The following is a 23127-nucleotide window of genomic DNA, read 5'->3' on the forward strand; positions in this document are numbered from 1 at the left end:
ATGGTTCAATAAAAAATAATACAAATTCTTACATGTTTTCCGACTGACCTCTAAAAACTTAAATTAATGCAACTCAATGAAAAATTGAATTTATTTTTATGAATTTTAATTTTAGTATCAAACTTAACTAAAAAATAAAATATTAAAAAATGCGGAGCGGGTTCATGCAGTATGGGTCTATGCGAAGCGGGGCAGGGTGGGCAAGTTGAAAATGAGAAATTATTATGCGGGATGGATTAAAAAATTTGCGGGTTAAGCTCAACCCACCCCGCACTACCTCATTGTCATCTCTACCTTCCTCAAATCTCACTTGTAGAATTATTTATCAATGCTTCTCTCTATTAACAAACCAATCCTTTATAAAGAAAATCACATAGATTTATGACCCTTTGAAAAGTTAAAGAGAACATCAAGGTAAAACTAAATCATTTCTTCAAATCAGTCAAACCATTTTGTAAATTACAATCTGAATCTTTTGCAATCAGTGGTCAAGTCTAAAGGTAGAAAACTACAAAAGCCATTGCATGGCCATTTTTCAACATAATGTACACTTGAAGACCACTCTGTGACTCCTCATTTCCATAGACTTATTTCTGAAGAATGATTCCTCTGCAATTAGTATGAACAGCAAAGGAAAACTCACAATCTATTTTCATTGTAAGAGAACAACAGACACTTCAGAATTTGTCGTTTTGAACCCAAACAAGATCAATAGAAGTGCTTGAGGCATTTCATTAATGCCTCGGTGTGCTCGGGCTTGCCTACAGACGCACGGACATATCCCTTCAGCTCCTTGCTGTTGTAGTGACGGATCATCACTCCCATAGTCGCAAGGTCTTCCTGCCACACGAGTTTCTGCAGTTAGAATGTAGGAGAGACAAATACATTACTTGCCAACTGCGCCTTCAAAATCGCATAACAATATATTCATAAAATAGATTTAATACCAAGAAAGGGTGAGCATGGGCAGTATTAGGATCACTTCACAACTGTGCCTTAATATAAATCTCAATACTACTATTACAACTACAGCCTTATATGCATCAATTTACAAGTTGACGTCAGCCCATAACAAATGTTAGCTCTTCTGTTTTTTTTTTTTTGGTGCAATAATCAGTAGGTCCAGTTTTGATCTTTCTCGTGTTACAATATAGTTAGCTCCAACATAGTGTTTCCTAATATCTTAACAGCATATTGTTTCTTAAAACTGGTGTCCCAGTTAGCCCACAAGTTCTCCTACGTAACCTCCAACCCGTTGCATCATCTCCAACTTATTTTACTGTAAAAGACCTCAAATACGTCCTATTCTCAATCTTATGTTAATTCACTGCCTCAGTAGTCAGCAGAGATCGGTCATCTCTTGTTTAGCATAATCATCGAGTATTTTGGCGATTGAACTAACTTCGTTATTCCATGCACTACCATAACATAAAAGAAACAAGGTAGTCTATTAAAATTCTTTTACTTTATTCATGTTCTTTAATACTTCTTTCACCTTGGTATCAAGCTTCTACATAGTGATGTTTAGCACAGGATGAAAGACATGAGACCAAATAAACAAATAAATGAGTTGGAATAGAAGAAGTGACAGAATTGACTTTACAAGAATGAAACTTGGTGATATAAGCACTTCACCTTCAATTTCTTAGCATCCATTCCAGATGTAACCTTACAGAGAATGAAATTAGAATAGCTAGGGTATGGATCAAGAAATGGGACTTCTTTCAAGAGATTAAATAGCCTCTCCCTTTCTCGCACCAGAGCCACTTTCACATTCTGGCATAAATGCCAAAATAATCAATAAAACTTTCCAAAAAAAAAAGTGATATTGTTACTTATAAAAGAGATTAGAACATTTGGGCAAAGTTATTCAATAATGCACAGTGGAAATGTTCCATATCCTAAGATACCTCCAGATAAGCGGGGTTCTTTAAAGCAGCGCAAGCAGCAACTTCAGCAGCAACAGACACATTATATGGTTGCTTTGCTCGCCAAAGGAATTCAATAATACTCCATGGAAATGCTCCATATCCTACTCTTAGTCCAGCTAAACCTGAGGATTGGGATACCATTTAAATTAGTCAACTATACTTTAAACCCAACCACCCATTTATGATAGCACTTGTAAACACTAATTTTGCGAATAGGAACACAGAGGAGATGATGATGTATCAGCCACAACTGATAAGATCTTGCACTATATCAGCAAAAGAGCAACAAGAGGCATACGGGTTTTCCAAGCACACATATTGAATTCTCTCATAGATGTCAAATGGGAAATAATGAACCTACCAGCTCTTTTGCTGAACGTGCGAAGAACAATCAGATTCTCATGCTTCTTCACCCACTTCATCTTAGACTCCATTCCAGAAAACTCAACATATGCTTCATCCAATATTACCAATATGGGCAGGTGAAGTATTTTCAAAAGAGTTTCATCATCAATTATACTGTTCAACAACAAGATAGATTGTTTCAATAGAATAACAACATAAAGGAGGTAAGGTATCAAAATGTATAATGCCAAACAAACTCTAAAGAAAAGAAAAGTCAACGCAGTGAAAAGCGAGCAAATTTCCAATGATGTCATTATTAATTATTATTATAATAATAATAATAATAATAAGTAAAGATATTCTATAAATGGTAAAACAACACTAAGATGGTGTGCTAAAATTTGCAAAGTGTATCAAGCCCCATTCATATTTAGCATGGAATCTACATCATTTACAACAGCCATGTTGCACCAAAAAGCTAGCATAGAAATACAATTTTGTTCAAGGCTATGCATGTTTCTATGTTTGCCTTCAAGAAATTCTAATGTTTCTTTCCATCCATATGTCCACCAAACGATGATGGAATAGTATCGAGACCATCTCGTCATTGGTGTTCTCCCCCAATTAAAAAAAGAAACACAGTATTTCTGGCTAACTTGAAATTCTTGTAATACTTTCCTAGTAGTCGTTTTCTTTATCTCGAGGACTTAGAAAATAGTGAAAAAAAGAAAAAGGGAAGGTGAAACTTGAAAGCTTTGAAGATGATTAGAACTTAGACAGGAGGGGTCGGGGGGGAGAGACTCTCACATGCAGTACAATCAAGGGAGCAAAGTACAACCACAATGAGAAATAGACCAAGAATACAATGTAGCAATACCTCCCATCAGGATTATTAGGTGATGTCAGAAATATGCACTTTGGTTTCTCATGTTCAACCACTTCAGCAATCTGTTCTACATCCAGGCTAAAATCTGGGTTCCTAGACACTGCCAGTTTGACAGAGCTACAGATTAATGTATTGATAGAAGACTCAATAATAATTATCACATTGAAGAAAATTGGAAATTATCAGTTTATTTCATTTTGCTTCATGCTTTAAAGATCGCGTTGTCTGAATGTAGAGTCTCTGCATTTTCTCACTCCATTTCTCTCTTAAATTTCACAGTTTCACAGTATAGTATTACCAAGCAATACGTCATTTATGGGAAAAGGCCTGACGATTAAGTAACAGCAATAACTAACAAGCTGCTGTGATTCCAATGCAACTACTTGTTATGAAAACTATCAATCCCCCATAAAACACAATAAATAATCAGCTTCTAATGATGAAAGCTAGGAATCCAACATCCTTTGGGATGAAAATGATTAGATAACAGTAGTTGTTTCAGGAATCAAAAAGAGCTGATACTCAACCATAAATAGATGTCATCAGATAATGATGGTATTTCACTGATCAAAAAATTAATAAGAATGTCAGGGTATTTAATCAAATGTAAAACCAAGTTATTGCTCAAGATTGTGAGTTAGAAGTTTTGGTCTTTCTTGAACTAAGAGACAATAGGATCTTATCTCTTTCTCTCTTACATTCAACCAAAGATGATTTGTTGCACCAAAACAAGTCCAAGTCTCACGACTCTTGTAGAAGAGAAAGGATCTAAGACTCAGTATGATAATAATGAGGAACATAATTAAAGCTCATATCTACCCTTGATGACATCTGCGCCATTTACAGCTGCATCAAATTCATACATTGTGAAAGTGGGTGGGCAGTCAACAATCTTGTCACCAGGATCCAATATGCATCTGCAGCAGAGAACAGTTAAATATCTGAACTGTAGGTCAAACAAGGACTATATCTCAAAATACCACACTTGTTGTCAGCGTTTAGTTAGACTTTATATAAAAAGATAGTCTAATCATGATATTTACCTCATTATTAAATCAATGAGTTCATCTGCACCGCACCCTGCAAGAATATATTCAGATTCAAGGCCAGAATCTTCAGCAAGAGCCGCACGCAACGTACGGCTTTCAGGATCAGGATAAATATACGGAAATTTCATAGCCCCCAAAGCTTCGTTTACCTGCAAGAACTTCAACAGCTTAAAATTGAGAAGGCGGAAAATAAATACACAGATATTTTTCCATTAAACAGTGGGCATTGCAAAAGATACTAACTTGCCTCTGGAGGAGGGCCATAGGGGTTCTCGTTAGCGTCTAATTTCACAATGTCCTCTGGCTTCCTACCAAGACGAGTGGACAACACCTGTATAGTTGCAAGCAATTTTTCAGATGCAACAAGAAAATATCACATCTAATACATAAATACCAATCATGTGGTGGTTACTAACTCATCATATCCCAGAAAAATGAAAAGGAAAACAACAAATATATCAGAATTTCCTCACAACACCTTTCTTTGCATAGAAGACACAAAATTCAATCTTTACATTAAAAGCCATATTTTTTTCCAGAGAGACAGAGGGAGAACTTTACATTTTATGTCTATCAACAAATGGAGAAAAAAGAAATTTTTTTTGTAAAAAACAAACAAACGTCCTAGTAGTCATTTAGCCTATCTAGCTAAGTAAAGAAGATAAAACTAACTCCTGTATGCCTAATGATTCAAGACTCGAAGGGTCTATATTGCATAAGATTTAGCTTACTTCCTCAGAAAATAATTCAAGACCCAAAGGATGATATACTGGAAATTACTGTGCCAAGAAAATACATTTTTCATTAAGTAAATTTAATTACTACAAATATCACACATTTCAAAAGCAAACAGTTGGCCGCACAACTTGTATTCACAAAACCTGCCAAGCTGATAAACCAACAATCACCCACTAAATAGAGGAGAACATCTAATGTCCCTAAGGCTAAATGCTATATAAAGATAAATTGATAGGATGCTTAGAATGGTGCACTGAAACCATTGACAAAATAGTCAATGACAGAGCTCAGATGCCAGATAGAAGCTGCTTCCCCCCACCCTGCACAAACCTAATGTTTAACATTTTTAGTTAGTATCCTTTCAAATTTCACAATTGTCAATTGTTCCTTTATAATGAATACCCTCTGCCCAACCAAGAAAGGAAATGTGATTCAAATTCCTATATAAGTTCCCCCACCCACCCCTAAAATCAAGCTGCAGCACTGAGCATTGTCAGTAGTGATTTGAAGTTCTCAATGTCCTCCTTTTGGTTTGATTATTTAACTTGATTCACTCAACACAATATAAGGCTAATCATACAACAACAACTAAGCTTCAGTCTATTAGGATCATCTATATGAATCTTCACTGATCATATTACTTCATATGTACTCATCTCATGCCAGTATTATACAAAAAAAAAAAATTAAAAAAAGGTACAAAAAGTTCTTTATATTTTCTACTAACATATAAATCTCTGAAAGGTTGACTATAATCGGTACATTGTCTCCTACAATACAGTTAGCAACGGCTTTAAGTTCTACGCACTAAGAATATATTTATACAAACAGATCACTTAAAAGGTAATGGTAGGTAACACTATTTTTTTTATGACCATAGTATCCGAGCCAGCTTTCGCGCACCTCGACTAATTCCACGGGATACCTGTCACCTCCCACCAGCAACAAGTGCCAATATTGAAGGTAACACTATTTTTTTTATGACCATGGTGTTCGAGACAGATTTCGCACGCCTCGACTAATTGTACGAGATACCTCCCACCTCCCATTAGCAACAGGTACCACTATTGCAGGTAACATTATTTTTTTTCTTTTTGATGACCATGGTGTCTGAACCAGCTCTAGTGCACCTCGACTAATTCCAAAGGATACCTACTACCTCCCACCAGCAACAACTACCACTATTGATTGCATTGACTCATATATAACTTAAACTCCTTTCACCAATAAATAGAGTAAAACTAAATGTAATCAACCATACAACAAGAAATAAGAAGTGGATCCCAAATACTCACCTCAAATGGCAAAATGGGTTGATAAGGGGACAATTTAGAAAAAGAAACGGTAAAACTAGAAGATAGTTTAACTGCTATGGTAAGAATAACAAAAGAAAATGAAGAAATAGATAGAAGAACGGAAATTGAAAAAATAAAACAACAAGCAAAAAAGGAAGTACAACAATTAGAAGAAGTAAAAAATACTAAAATAATAGAGCTAGAAAAAGAGCTAGCAATATTAAAAGAAATGTATAAAATTAAACAAAAAGAAAAAGAACAAAAAACAAAATTAGCAAATGAGATAATTAAAATTAAAGAAAAATTGCAATTACAAGATGAATTAGGAGAAAAAGAAGAAAATGACCAAGATAATCTACCCGAAATAAGAGTTGATGAAATAAACAATGATGAAATAGAACAACATTCGGAAACAAGTGAAACATATACGGAACTTTTAGCAAATATAGATAATACAAAAAATTTAGAGATAAATGCAGAAGACGTAGACATGGACGAAAAACCTAGCACATCAGGAGTAAAAAACCCAAAAATTTTAATCCAAAATATTATAATAAAAATTATGAACAATATAATAAAGAAAAAACTACATGGGATAAAAGATTAAATAAAAAATGGACGCCTAAACCAATAACTGGACAACATGAATTTTTAGATTTAGACTGTGTAGCAGACATAAATAAAACAATCCAATTATGGGTAGGATACATATCAAAACAATTAATAGATAACAAGATAGTAATAGCAGAGGCACCAGGATACATAGAAAGAACACTTATAGGAACGGTAAAATTATGGCTACAAAATTTAACAAATGAAAGCTTAACAACTTTAAGAAATAATAAAAAATTTGATGGTGGAATAGCCACTACAACCATGGAAATATTATATAAATACGAAATAGCTATAAGAAATGAATTTAGTAGTATGACAACAGAAGTAGAAGAACAAAATAAAGAAAAAATCATAAATCGAAATCTAATGACAAAATTAGCAATATGCAATATGTGTTACATAGATGAATATACATGTGCATTTAGAGAATATTATTATAAAGGAACATATAGCACAGAAGAAAGTAAAGAAATAAGAAAATTATATTTTACAAAATTACCAGAACCTTTTAATTCAAAAATAATAAAAAGTTGGAATGAAGCAGAATTAACGGACACCTTAGGAGCTAGAATGAAATTCTTGCAACGATGGTTTATGGAACTATGTGAAAAACATAAAGAAGAAATAAAAATGGAAAAAATATTAATAAAGAACTTAGCATGTTGCAAAAATAAAACAGCACCCCAATTTGGTTGTACGGATAAGTATTACAAAAATAGAAAGAAATATAATAAAAAATATAGATCAAAATATAAATATAAAAAACCAGAAGAAGGTACTATGTAAAAAATTACAAAACCAAAAGACCATATAGACCAAAAAGAAAACTAACGGAATGTACTTGTTATAATTGTGGAAAATTAGGACATATAGCTAGAGATTGTAAATTACCTAAAAATCCAAAGAAAAAACAAATATCAGAAATAATAATAGACGATGAAAAATATACACAAATAGAATATGTAGATTATGAATTAGAAAGCAATGATAGCATATATGAATTATCGGAAAATGAAATAGATAATGACATAGAAATAGAATCAGATAATGAATCCTATAATATAACAAATGACTGAAGCAGATATACAAACGATAAATAAAGAAAAGCATCAAGACGAAGAATATTTAGAACAGAAAATAATATTTGATAATAGTATATTTGAACAAATAAAAGGAAACGAATTAGACCTAAGTGTAGCAAAAATATTCGAAATACCAACAGTAAGAAACTGGTTTAAACGACAAAAAGAAGAATATTATGTAGTAAGTCAAAGAGAACATATCATAGATTGCAAATATACTAAAGGAAAGGCCAAAATACCAATAATAAATAAACGAATAATAAATAAAGAAATACAAGATATTAAGGCTAAAAATCCAATTAAATATGTACATTTAGGAGGAACAGAAATATTAATAAAAGCATGTTTTAGAGAAGGAATAGATACACCCATAGAAATATACTTAGCGGATGCTAGAATTATACAACCCATAGAAAAAAGTGTAATAAGTGCAGTAAGAGGTAACCTCATATACCAAAAATTTAAGTTTATAATAAGTGTTAACTACTCAGTAGCAATAAATGACAGGAATATAGATAAATCACTAGTATTATACTGGCGAATGTCGGGGATAGAACTAGCCCCAGGAAGTAAAATATTTATAGCTAGATGTAAAAACTTATATGTTCTAACAACAAAACATAAAATAACAGCAAAAAATAAAATAGATAAAATAAAAATAGAAGATCCCTTTGAAAGAATAGTTACAGTCATAGATAAAAACGATTATAGTTATAATGAAATTGATATAGAAGAAGATTTAGAAATAGTAAAAGAAAGACTAAGCACATCGAAAAGAATAAACGATGAGATACCCCAAACATCATAAAAAATGAGTACCTCAAGGAGAATAGATAAAACCCCACAAAAATCAATAGAAGAAGATATAAAACCACATCATTACTACATAACGGGAATAATGGAACAACGAAAATATTTAATATTAATAGATACAGGACGAGAAGAAAACTATATTACAAGAGAATTAGTAACGGAAGATGAAATAATAACTATTGAACAATCATGCTCCGAACTACCAAAAACATTAATGTATACCGAAGAAACTACGGAAAAGGAAATAATCATCGGAGGAGTACCAATAGTAATAAAATTCAAAATATATCAAGGAAATGAAAATATCATTTTAGGAATAAAATGGTTGGAACAAGTAAAACCATATAATCTAGAAGACAAACAGTTAACAATAAATTATGAAAATAAAAGAGTAATAATAAAAAGGACTTTGGTATGATAAAAATATGAAAATAAAAATATGAAAATATATATACTTGCAAAGATAATAATAGAAGGATATTACAACCGATATTATACACCAATGATAGATACGGGAGCAGAAGCTAATATATGTAAATACAATTGTTTACCAGAAGATAAGTGGGAAAAACTAAAAACACCTATAGTAGTAACAGGATTTAATAATGAAGGAAGCATGATCACATATAAGGCAAAAAATATAAAAATACAAATATGGGATAAGATATTAACTATAGAAGAAATATATAACTTTGAATTAACTACAAAAGATATGCTATTAGGAATGCCATTTTTAGAAAAATTATACCCACATATAATAACAAAAACACACTGGTGGTTCACAACACCGTGTAAACAAAAAATAGGAGCAAAAAGAGTAAATAATAAAAAACGAAAAACAACAGAATGGATAAAAGGAAGTGAAAAAATTACACAAAAATTAGAAAATATAAAAGAAGAAGACCCTAAAATAGAATTAATTATATTCTCTATAGATAAAGTAAAAATAATTCAAGATAAGTTAGAATTATTATATAGTGAGGATCCTTTACAAGGATGAGAAAAACATAAAACAAAAGTAAAAATTGAGCTAATTGATAATAACAGTATAATAACCCAAAAACCATTAAGGTATAACTTTAATGATTTAACTGAATTTAAGATACATAAAGATGAATTACTAGAAAAAGGATATATACAAGAAAGCAATAGTAAGCATACAAGCCTGACATTTATCGTAAATAAACATAGTGAACAAAAAAGAGGAAAAAGTAGAATGGTTATTGATTATAGAAATTTAAATGCAAAAACTAAAACATATAATTATCCAATACCAAATAAAATACTAAAGATAAGACAAATACAAGGATGTAATTATTTTAGCAAATTTGATTGTAAATCAGGATTTTATCACTTAAAACTAGAAGAAGAATCTAAAAAACTAACAGCATTCACTGTACCACAAGGATTTTATGAATGGAATGTATTACCATTTGGATATAAAAACGCACCAGGTAGATATCAACACTTTATGGACAATTACTTTAAACAAATAGAAAACTGTGTAGTGTACATTGATGATATATTATTATATTCTAAAACACAAGATGAACATATAAGATTATTAGAAAAATTTATACACATCATAGAATATTCAGGTATAAGTCTAAGTAAAAAGAAAGCTGATATAATGAAAAATCAAATAGAATTCTTAGGAATACAAATCGATAAAAACGGAATAAAAATGCAAACACATATAGTACAAAAAATAATTAACTCAAATGAACAACTAGACACAAAAAAGAAATTACAATCATTCTTAGGACTAGTAAATCAAGTAAGAGAATACATACCAAAATTAGCAGAGAATTTAAAATCATTACAACAAAAATTAAAGAAAGATATAGAATATCAGTTTGATAAAAAAGACCAAATACAAATACAAAAGGTAAAATTATTATGTAAAAACTTACCTAAGCTATACTTTTCAGATGAAAACAAAAAAATTACTTATATAATAGAATCAGATGCAAGTGAAAAAAGTTATGGAGGAATATTAAAATACAGGTATGATGACACTACGATAGAACATCATTGCAGGTATTATTCAGGAACATTTAATAATATAGAAATAAAATGGGAAATAAATAGAAAAGAATTATACTCAGTATATAAGTGTTTATTATCATTTGAACCATATATTGTATATAATAAATTTATTATAAGAACAGATAATACACTACGATAGAACATCATTGCAGGTATTATTCAGGAACATTTAATAATATAGAAATAAAATGGGAAATAAATAGAAAAGAATTATACTCAGTATATAAGTGTTTATTATCATTTGAACCATATATTGTATATAATAAATTTATTATAAGAACAGATAATACACAAGTAAAATGGTGGCTAACGAAAAGTACAAGATTCGGTAACAACAAAAGAAATAAGGAGATTGGTATTAATATATTAAATTTCACATTTACAATTGAAGTAATAAAAACTGATAAGAATGTTATTGCAGATTACTTATCAAGACAAAGCTACTCAGACTGAGAACGAAAATACAATGGAAGAGATACTCAAAGCCATAACTACACTTTGTATAAAAGTGGACAGTATGGACAACGAGATACAAAAACTAAAGACTAATGAAGATAATCTGAAGTCTAAAACTAGTCAGCAGCATGACTATAAAAATGTGGAGCTACGTCAAGCGGAAGACGGAAAAAAGCCAGAGCTAAAAGGAGACGATGGGAAACTCCTTAAAACCCATAACGTTTGTTTAAATACAGCTGCAGGTACAAGGAAACAAGTTAGCGATAAACAACATAAAAATGCTAACTTAAACCAGCTATTCGCAAAACCATTTACCCAAAGGACACCTAGACATATGTCCATAGAACCACAAACATCTACATACGCAGATAGTTTGCAAAACCAAAATGAGAAAAAGACATATAACTACATCACACGAACCTATATTGAAAATATCCACAAAATCCAAACCTATTTAAACCACAACCCCAGATCAACTACAAAAGAACCAAACCAAGATTATTTGACACAAAAATTACAAGGATATAACAAGCTAATTGCACAACCAAAAACTAACGCTAATTTAGTAAGGACATGTTACAACTACGGATTGTTAAATACAGTATACACATATGACGAAGAAGAAATTAGTGGAATACCAGAACTACACAAAGCATTCATCACGTACAAAAGAGTTACGAAAGGAAATTTATTTTATATAAAATTCTATACAGCACCAGTTGAGATATTATACGAGGAAATAAAACCTCCAATACAGGTTATCAAGATAGGGTTAACTAAAGATATGATTATATCCGAGGATATCGGACAACAAGAAGAGATATGCAAAATAGAGATACCAAGTTTTTATGCCAACAAAAGGATAATTGGTATATCAACAATTATACAAGAGTTAGCAAATAATTATTTAAACGGAAACGCTATATGGAGCTACTATGCAAGAGACCAGCTAATGATTTATTCAAATTCAAGGGAGCTAAGGAAAGCAGATATGGATGAAGTCCAAAGATGGATTTTATCACTACTAAAGCCAGAAGAACGACCTACGACACGAGCATTAAAAGAAGGATTTATTTCAGTAGAATTATTAACCAGATATTGCAAGCTAATTGGTCATAAATACCCGGACCATATATGTTCAAAATGCAACGGAGAAGATAATATAATTCCAGAGATCCAGCTGGAATAATCAACGAGGAAGAAAACAAGAAGGAGATAAGCACGAAAAAATTTATGTAGAATAATGTAAATATAAAGTTGTCAAGATAAACGGAAAAAGTTACATGTAATAATGCAAAGTTTGTCAAATAAGTGTCATAAAGTAGGTATGGAATAGGTATGGGTCTTTTGTCAAATAAAGACAAGTGTATGTAGTAGATAGTGTACATTATTAATATGTGCAAATAAGTCGTAAAGTAGATAGTGGTAGACAAAACAAGGACTATTCATGAATAATAGTCATGAATAGTAGTAAATAGTAATAGACATGTGAAAAAATGTGTTAGGATAAGTATTTAGAATAGTAAATTTGTATGTCTATATATAGACTTAGTAGTAAACTTTGTAAAGACGGGCATTGCCTAACAGAATAAAAACTTTCTTATAAACACTCTCTCTTTTTAGATACTAATTACTTAAAAGTTAATGGATAAATCTGAAATCCAGTCAGATATTTCAGATAGCATAGCTAAGCAAGAGGCAAAGGTATATTGTTCAAAAAATATGCGGAACTAATTTCATATATTCCTGAATATCATATATATGATTGAATAAATTTATGTTAGTTATTATGTATTAGAATTATTTGAATCATGATTTCTAGTTTATTAGCACACTGGAAACAGGGAGAAAACTTCTATACTATGCCATCCTAATGTTGAAACCGGTAGGCGAGGAAGCCGTTTAGGGGAGTAAACAAAGTTGAGGCGCTGATAAGAAGAAAGTATCCGCTAAAGTACGATGCTAGTAGTGACAGAAAAACATGATAAAAATAATCTAGTTCATAATGATCTAATATGAATTTAATCAATTATGAATATGATAGGAAGAAATAATTTGAAATAAAAAATCTGCATAATAAAGAGCATGACTACTTACCTTCATAATGAAATGATAAAAAACTATGAAACTTTAATATTATATATACTTAAAGATATAAAAATAATTGAATTAAGAAGAATCATATGGGAAGAAATATTTAATAACGAACCAGAAGATATATTGGACCAACAATGGTATGAAATAGACTTACATGATTTAGACTACGAAAGAATAGAATGGTACGATTTATTAGAAATAAATTCAGATTAAAATGAATTACGAATATTTACAATATTGGATAGAATCTATGGAAGATATAAAACTATTAGAACAATTAATAGAGGAAAATTTATCTATGTACCAAAGAACCGAAGATATGTTATATCTTGAATATATCATAAATAATATTAAAGAAATATTCAGATTAAAACAACTATCGAAAGAATATTACAATAAATAGTATTACATTTTACCATGAATTTCACACTACCAAAAATTAACATTAAAGGGATATCAAGATTAAGACACTTAGCAAAAGAATACTACAATAAAATCTTTAAAATAAAATACTCACTTATCACACTACCACCTACCACACTACCACTTCCATGAATCCCCCAACTACCAGTTCCGCACCGATTTTTTTTTTTATGACCATGGTGTCCAAGCGAGCTTTCGCGCACCTCGACTAATTCAATGGGTTACCTGCCACTTCTCACCAGCAACAGATAACACTATTGATTGCATTGATTCATATATAACTTATAAACTCCTTTCACCAATAAATAGAGTAAAATAAAATGGAATCAACCATACAACAAGAAATAAGAAATGGATCCTACAAACTCACCTCAAATGGTAAAATGGGTTGATAAGGGGACAGTTTAAGAAGATGGGTCCGAATAAAAGAACCCCCATTTACACATTGTTTCTGCTGATGACTCTCCTCTTCTTGCACTGACACTCAAGAGGCCATACAAGTAATTCTCCTCCTCTGATTTCCTTCAATTAAACAAATGGGTTTTGCTCTACCAATGCAAATAGATGAAATGTTGCATAATTCAATCACACCCATCAATCGAAACTTGTTATTCCCTGCGTTCAAAGTTCATTTCTTGAAAAACTTAATGCAAAATCAATTTGCAGCTAAAAATCATTACATATATAAATAGAGAGAGAGAGTAGAGAGAGAAACTGCGTACAACTCGATTCGCCGGCGGGAGAGAACCAGGTTCAGGCAAAGGAGAGTGATGTCCACTTGGCCTAAGGCTGAGAATAAGTTGAATTTAGGTGAAGTGCATTAGTAGCCATTTAAGGGTTGTTTATTTAAAATGTAATCAACATTTGCAGTGTATTTAAAATAAAATATAGTCAAAATGTAATTCAGTTTTTTTTTTTTTAATGACAAGGAATAGGGATGGCAATGGGGTGGTGCGGGGCTGGTTGAGCTTAACCCGTAATAAAATTAATCTGCCCCGCATAGACCCGTTTGACATGAACTTGCACTGCATATTTTTTTAATATTTTCTTTTTCTATTTAAGTTTGATACTAAAAATAAAATTCATAAAAATAAATTCATTTTTTCATTAAGTTGTATTAATTTAATAGATAATGACTTCAAAATTTATTTTTTAGAGGTCAATTGGGAAACATGTAACATAATTGTATTAGTTTTTATTGAAACATTTTCATTTACTATCGTGAATAATTTAGTAGCTTTAAATAAATTATCTTAATAAATAATACTCTATCACTCATCAATTTCAACAAAAAATATTATATCACTCTTATAACATGTAAAAAGGTAAAATTAAGTTTGAACTCGCATAAAATCACATATACCCGCAACCCAACTGGCTCCGCATTAATTTTTTTTAAAAACCACTTCAGCCCGCCCACACAACCTTTAACGTGCCCCGCCCCGCATTAGCCCCGCTCCATTGCCATTCCTATTAGGGAAACCTGCAGCTGCTACCTTTGGATGCGCAAAGAGTACAACTCTCGCTCCTATGCTATAGCTCGCAAACCGCACAAGAAAGGTAATTCAGACTAGACAAATTTGGTGCAATGAGCTTGGTCTCGAAACCAAATTCTTGAAGTTCAATTCTAACATGGTAATTCAAGTTTTCATAATATTTTTGACATGATAACTCAAAGTAGTTTAAGGTGTGTGACTGAAAGTGTGAATATCTTAACTTTTTTTGCAGGGTTATTTGGTACTTGATTAGAGTTATATAGAGATTAGTTATACAAAGACTTAAAGGTGAATTCTGGATTTCAAGATGATGAGGTATTATTGCTTTTTAATTATAAGATGAAAAAAGTTGTAGTGACAACAAGTTGACGAGCACAAGATAATAAGTTACGTTATCACAAAAACTATCATTCGTTTCCGCTTTTTGATTATTCAACGTGATTTGTAAGTATTTTTTCTTTTAGAAAACACAAAACTTAACAAAATGATAGTAAGTGAGATTCAATCCCTAGAGCTGAAGGAGTTAAAGACCAGCTCTCATTTAGTGCACCAATCAATCTCTTTTTTACTATGGGTGCCCTAAAAATTCAAATACTACTAAATAATTTTAAGTTTTATACAAAATAATATATCGAGTTTAGTCAAATGATTATGTATTCATGTTACCCTCTTTAACATGTAAATTGTCACTCCAGAGATTAGTTATGGGGAAATTTTTTATATTATTTATACAAATATAATTATAGGGGGTTTAGTTATTCATGTATTAGTTTTTCAATTTTCTATATAGCACAAAATAATACATGAATTTTCTCATAACTTATATGTGTATTATTTATACAAAATTTTAAATTGCAAATCAAACATCGTATTAATTTTATACATAAATATTCCTAACCAACAAATGATATTACTTATGCAAAATTGAATACACGCATAACTCGTTTCCAAACCACCTCATAGTGTCCATGAAGAACACAACTTGACGGGGTATCTTCACTTTGCATGTGCAAAATCAGACTTTAAAAATGAGAATTTGATAGTGCTGTTATTTCTTTAATGTTTATGGTGTTTCTATTTTACCTTTTTTGTTATATTTAGATGAAAGTTTAATATTAATTATTTTAGGGATGTATTTTATCACTCTATTAATAAATACATTTTTTTTTTAGCTTTTATTGAGATCAAAATATAAAACAAGAAATTTCAATTGTTCATGGATGTGCATGTGCAAAACCAGACTTTAAAAAATAGGAAGCCTAATACACCAAGTATTCCACGTTTCACGATGTAGGGTTTGGGAGGGATCGCATCCCCAAGTGGAAGTAACATAAACAACCTAACATGATGCAACCAACGATAGTTCATTCCTCAACTTGTACCCGTTAACTATAGGTCCTACAAAGAAAAATTTACCAATGGTTCAAGATTTTCCTTAAAAAACACACTATACAAAAAAACTTCATACAAAAAGTATGTTTCTGCAACTGAAACTGGTCCACTCCAACTACTCAAAGCAACAACATTAAACATGACAAGATGGAATACAATATCGACGCAAGCCTCATCGTATACCTTAATATTTCTAACGAGCTTAGAGTCGTAAACATAAATGTATCCATCAGAGGACCAATTATTACTTTCTCACCATCAAAGCTGAAATTGCATTTTATAGGGAATCAAAGACCCTATGGCTTACTTGTCAAATCCATATAGAGGCTTGGTAGAGAAAATTTCTATGTAGCTATAAATTTGGGATCAGAAGAATGGCATCTTATCGAGGGACTTTTACCGTAAACCTGAAAATGTTCACGAAATTAGACTGTTTTGTTGAAAACAGATTAGATAACTTGGCATATCTGATCCCTGATCCCTGTGAGTTTGTGAATGTGGATGATTAACGTGAGTGACATGAAAAAGACATACTTGTGGATATAAGTTTTATATCCACACTGAAACCACCACTCTATTTGGTAGTTAATTCTCTCCATTCACATGGACGTGCACAATTTGTACTAAACTTAGACAAATATCCAAATGAAGAATATAGAGGACATATATTATGTAAGAGCAGATGGGGACGGAATATTCAAATGAAGAATGATACCCTTGACTGAAAGATGAGAAACTTCAAAGGGAACACGAAAAAAGTCAACTGGATAATAGTAGTGAATTTAGCTACAGTTAGGTACGTGAAAAATCATAGGAAGAAGATTATTTTTCTTTCCTTTGTTTCCTAATAAGCATACATTTGCATAAATATTCATGAACACCTTCATGCTTCAAACATTCTTGATTAATCTACCTTTCTAACAAGCACTAACATGATGAAAATGTAGGAATTATACAAGGAAAATATTTTCTTAAGAGAATGCTCAAGTTTTATATATGCTACTTAAGACCACTTGAGAAGATTACAATCAACAACTTCATCTCATTTTTATACTACTAATTATAAAATCAAAGGTCTTGCACAAATAACTAGATACATGTATCACAATTTACTAGATACATGTATACAAAATCTTAAAAGACATCTTGAAAAACTAAGAGACAATATTGGAAGACTAAACATCAAGGTGTGAATGCATTAATTCCAACATCTCCCTTAATGCATTTTATTTACAAATCCAATGTGTTCTCGAAGATAGCAAAACTTTTCTTTAGGAAGTGCTTTGCTGAAGATGTCAGCAAGTTATTCTCCGATTGATGTCTCACAAGCTACGTCTAGTAGAGTCTTAATTGTTCATCAGTGTGAGTCGCGACACATCTATGAGTGAGAGGCTATAGGACATTAGGAAGCTACACTTTCTTCATTACTCTTGAAGTCTTGCCATAGAGTTTAGCTCTATAAATGTCCTTTTCCTAATCCTTCTCTTATGTTTATAGGATATGAATACAAGAAGGACACCCGCAAGAAGAGGGAACATGAGATTGTGAATGAGGCAGTTCCTCCCCAAGGTCCCCAAGGTCCTCAAGGTGGCCAAGTTCCTCAAGGCAATGAAGTTCTGGCCCCGGCTATGACCAATTAAGAAGTTAGGTCGGCTCTTTTGATGATGGCTCAAGCCGTAACTACTCAAGCTCAAGCCATGATGGATCAAGATACTAGGGGTGTTAAGGCTCATGTGAACCCCAATGTGAGTACTATGGGTTCTAGGTTGAGGGACTTTATGTAAATGAATCCTATGGTTTTTCTAGGTTCCAAGGTGAGAGAGGATCCCGAAGTGTTTTTTGGATGAGGTGTATAAGATAGTCAATGCTAGGGGGGTGACTTCTATAGAATAAACGGAAGTAGCCGCTTACCAATTGAAAAATGTTTCCCAAATATGGTTTACTCAATGGAAGAGCAATAGGCCTATAGGAGCGGGTCCCATTGATCGGGAGGTGTTCAAGGAAGCATTCCTTGGTAGGTACTTTCCCCGTGAGAAGAGGGAGGTTAAGGTGGAGGAGTTTATCAATCTTAGGCAAGGTATTATGAATGTCCATGAGTACTCCTTGAAATTACCCAATGGTCTAAGTATGCCCCATCTTTGGTGTCTAACCCTAGGTATGAGATGAGTAGATTTGTTATGAGCTTATCCGACATAGTTGAGGAAGAGTGTCGTACGACAACGCTCCATAATGACATGAACATTTCTAGACTTATGGTGTATGCTCAATCTATTGAGGAGTCCAAACTTAAGAGGAAGAATAGGGATTTAAAGAGGGGTAGATCCAATGAGCAAGGTCAACCTAGGTTCAAGAAGAGAACTCAAAACCAAGATTCTTCAAGTGCTCCTAAGGTTAAGTAAGAGAAAGGTGGTGGACATCCCTTTACTAAACCTACTTGCACTACTTGTGGGAAGAGGCACTATGGGAAGTGTCTAGCTGATACTAATAGGTGCTATGGTTGTGGGAAGAATGATCACCAAGTGAGAGATTGACCTACTCTTGTGGAAAAAGGAAAAGAGGCCAAGCAAGCCTCTTATGATGGCCCAGATCCTAATGCTCCAAAGAAGAACCGTTTCTATGCACTTCAAGCCAAAGAGGGCAAATGAGATAATCCGGATAAAGGCACCAATAAGTTGATAGTTTCTTATAATTGTGAATGTCTTCTTGAGGTTCCTATGTTATTTTCATGTTAACCCTTAGTAGGGTTTGTTCACAAGTGGGGGATAGTATGTTGAATAGTAAGGTTGTTGAGAATTCTGATATCCTTTTCTCTTTCCTTCTATTCCTATTCAAGCTTGAGACCAAGAGTTCCTTGTAGTTTGTTTGATGTTTTAGAGTCATGTGTGATTATATGTTTCCGTGGTCTCCTTATGTTATGCATGTTCTTGATGAATTTATGTTTTAATGAGAAAATGAGTTTTCATGATTTATGTTCCTTAAGTTGATTGCATTTAGTATGAGTTGTCTATATGCTTCATGAGGTGGAATGTTGAACATGCCTAAATGTGGTTTTGAGAGTAATTGCATAATGTGCTTAATGATGTTATAATGAGCATGATGTGAGTTGGAGAAGGAAAATTCCTACAACAAAATGAGAAATGTTGGAGTTTTCATACATAATGAGTTTGTAGATGCAGTTCCTACTTCTTGTGTTGCATTGAGCTTATTGATGTGGAGTTGATGTTTCCTCCTATGGTTTATGCATTATATTGATGTGTCATGATTGATGGGCTGCTAGTCTTGAGTCATTTTTCCCTAAAGTGTTTAAAGTGTCATTCGAGGATGGATGTTCCCAAGTGGGGGATAATGTATTAACTCACAAAATTATAGGTTGAACTAGATCCTCATCGTGTGGGTTAGTTTAACCTTAAGTTGATGTCTAGTCTGTTTTAGAACTTAATTGAGCAGGAAAGAAGCCTAGGGTGCAAGAAAGGGCCTAAGTTAGCAAGTTAGGGTGGAAGAAACCTTGTTCTTTTATGGACCTTTTGGCGATGAGACTACTTGATTGCCCAAAGGGTTGGGCGAGTCGCCCTTATGCCCTTGTGATCGCCTAGTGGGCTGTCCCCTTGGCCTAGGTTCTGGAACAAAGGGCGAGCTAAGTCATAGCTCGTCAAAAAGGTTGGCGAATCGCGCATTGGTCCTCTAGATCTCCTAGTGATCTGCCCATTTAGTGAGCTCACTACAAAACTAGGTGAGCCAAGGAAGCACTTGACGAGTCGCCTAGTGCCCTTGGCAAGCCTAAGGGTCCAAAGGGAGAGCCAATACGTGAAGGGTGTATATAAAATAAAATATAGTCAAAATGTAATTCAGTTTTTTTTTTTAATGACAAGGAATAGGGATGGCAATGGGGCGGTGCAGGGCTGTTTGAGCTTAACCCGTAATAAAATTAATCTGCCCTGCATAGACCCGTTTGCCATGAACTTGCACTGAATAATTTTTTAATATTTTTTTTTTCTAGTTAAGTTTGATACTAAAAATAAAATTCATAAAAATAAATTCATTTTTTCATTAAGTTGTATTAATTTAATAGATAATGACTTCACAATTTATTTTTTAGAGGTCAATTGGGAAACATGTAACATAATTGTATTAGTTTTTATTGAAACATTTTCATTTACTATCGTGAATATTTTAGTAGCTTTAAATAAATTATCTTAATAAATAATACTCTATCACTCATCAGTTTCAAAAAAATACTATATCACTCTTATAACATGTAAAAAGTTAAAATTAAATTTGAACTCACATAAAATCACATATACCCGCAACCCGCCTGGCTCCGCATTAATTTTTTTAAAAAAAACCACTTCAGCCCACCCACAGAACCTTTAACGTGCCCCGCCCTGCATCAGCCCCGCTCCATTGCCATTCCTATTAGGGAAACCCGCATCTGCTACCTTTGGATGCGCAAAGAGTACAACTCTCGCTCCTATGCTATAGCTTGCAAACCGCACAAGAAAGGTAATTCGGACTAGACAAATTTGGTGCAATGAGCTTGGTCTCGAAAACAAATTCTTGAAGTTCAATTCTAACATGGTAATGCAAGTTTTCATAATATTTTTGACATGATAACTCAAAGTAGTTTAAGGTGTGTGACTGAAAGTGTGAATATCTTAACTTTTTTTGCAGGGTTATTTGGTACTTGATTAGAGTTATATAGAGCTTTAAAGGTGAATTCAGGATTTCAAGATGACGAGGTATTATTGCTTTTTAATTATAAGATGAAAAAAGTTGTAGTGACAACAAGTTGACGAGCACAAGATAATAAGTTACGTTATCACAAAAACTATCATTCGTTTCCGCATTTTGATTATTCAACGTGATTTGTAAGTGTTTTTTCTTTTAGAAAACACAAAACTTAACAAACTGATAGTAAGTGAGATTCAATCCCTAGAGCTGAAGGAGTTAAAGACCAGCTCTCATTTAGTGCACCAATCAATCTCTATTTTACTGTGGGTGCCCTAAAAAATCAAATACTACTAAATAATTTTAAGTTTTATACAAAATAATATATCGAGTTTAGTCAAATGATTATGTATTCATGTTACCCTCTTTAACATGTAAATTGTCACTTCAGAGATTAGTTATGGGGAATTTTTTTATATTATTTATACAAATATTAATTATAGGGGGTTTAGTTATTCATGTATTAGTTATTCAATTTTCTATATAGCACAAAATAATACATAAATTTTCTCATAACTTATATGTGTATTATTTATACAAAATTTTAAATTGCAAATCAAACATCGTATTAATTTTATACATAAATACTCCTAACCAACAAATGATATTACTTATGCAAAATTGAATACACGCATAACTCGTTTCCAAACCACCTTATGGTGTGCATGAAGAACACAACTTGACGGGGTATCTTCACTTTGCATGTGCAAAATCAGACTTTAAAAATGAGAATTTGATAGTGTTGTTATTTCTTGAATGTTTATGGTGTTTCTATTTTACCTTTTTTGTTATATTTAGATGAAAGTTTAATATTAATTATTTTAGGAATGTATTTTATCACTCTATTAATAAATACATTTTTTTTAGCTTTTATTGAGATCAAAATATGAAACAAGAAATTTCAATTGTTCATGGATGTGCATGTGCAAAACCAGTCCTTAAAAAATAGGAAGCCTAATACACCAAGTATTCCACGTTTCACGATGTAGGGTTTGGGAGGGATCGCATCCCCAAGTGGAAGTAACATAAGCAACCTAACATGATGAAAAAACCAACGATAGTTCATTCCTCAACTTGTACCCGTTAACTATAGGTCCTACAAAGAAAAATTTACGAATGGTTCAAGATTTTCCTTAAAAAACACACTATACAAAAAAACTTCATACAAAAAGTTTAAACATTTTATGTTTCTGCAACTGAAACTTGTCCACTCCAACTACTCAAAGCAACAACATTAAACATGACAAGATGGAATACAATATCGATGCAAGCCTCATCGTATACCTTAATATTTCTAATGAGCTTAGAGTCGTAAACATAAATGTATCCATCAGAGGACCAATTATTACTTTCTCATCATCCAAGCTGAAATTGCATTTTATAGAGAATCAGAGACCCTATGGCTTACTTGTCAAGTCCGAGTAGAGAAAATTGCTCTGTAGCTATAAATTTGGGATCAGAAGAATGGCATCTTATCGAGGGACTTTTACCGTAAACCTGAAAATGTTAACGAAATTAGACTGTTTTGTAGAAAACATATTAGATAACTTGGCATATCTGATCCCTGTGAGTTTGTGAATGTGGATGATTAACGTGTGTGACATGAAAAAGACATACTTGTGGATATAAATTTTATATCCACACTGACACCACCACTCTATTTGGTAGTTAATTCTCTCCATTCACATGGACGTGCACAATTTGTACTAAACTTAGACAAATATCCAAATGAAGA

General features: G+C 32.4%; 1 protein-coding gene across 5 annotated transcripts; it reads right to left on the reverse strand.

The window, feature by feature from the left end:
• Positions 1-497: 497 nt before the first annotated feature.
• LOC125834773 (histidinol-phosphate aminotransferase, chloroplastic) lies at positions 498-14571 on the reverse strand. Of its 5 annotated transcripts, none has more exons than XM_049513925.1 (10): positions 14502-14571; positions 14150-14394; positions 4455-4542; positions 4206-4360; positions 3982-4079; positions 3154-3262; positions 2293-2450; positions 1911-2053; positions 1636-1776; positions 498-840 (listed from the first exon to the last, which is right to left on the reverse strand). In XM_049513925.1, the coding sequence occupies exons 3-10, from the start codon at positions 4473-4475 to the stop codon at positions 709-711; spliced, it is 957 nt and encodes a 318-aa protein (XP_049369882.1). In that variant the 5' UTR covers positions 4476-4542; positions 14150-14394; positions 14502-14571; the 3' UTR covers positions 498-708. The 5 variants fall into 5 exon arrangements, with proteins under 5 accessions (XP_049369882.1, XP_049369880.1, XP_049369883.1 ...); XM_049513923.1 differs by having other exon boundaries at positions 4206-4369; XM_049513926.1 differs by lacking the exons at positions 14150-14394; positions 14502-14571 and adding an exon at positions 6245-6281.
• Positions 14572-23127: the final 8556 nt, after the last annotated feature.

Source organism: Solanum verrucosum, unplaced genomic scaffold, assembly GCF_900185275.1.
Source record: "Solanum verrucosum unplaced genomic scaffold, falcon-dt-bn FXZP01000073.1, whole genome shotgun sequence".
Lineage (NCBI taxonomy): Eukaryota > Viridiplantae > Streptophyta > Magnoliopsida > Solanales > Solanaceae > Solanum > Solanum verrucosum.

What these genes read in the sequence shown, in the direction of transcription:
- LOC125834773 (XM_049513923.1), bottom strand. Translation starts at nt 4,475, where the DNA reads ATGGCCCTCCTCCAGAGGCAA. An exon ending in TGGCGCAGATGTCATCAAGG is followed by an intron (nt 3,263 to 3,981) that starts GTAGATATGAGC and finishes TCAAACTGGCAG; the next exon opens with TGTCTAGGAACCCAGATTTT. An exon ending in TGGATGCTAAGAAATTGAAG is followed by an intron (nt 841 to 1,635) that starts GTGAAGTGCTTA and finishes CTCGTGTGGCAG; the next exon opens with GAAGACCTTGCGACTATGGG.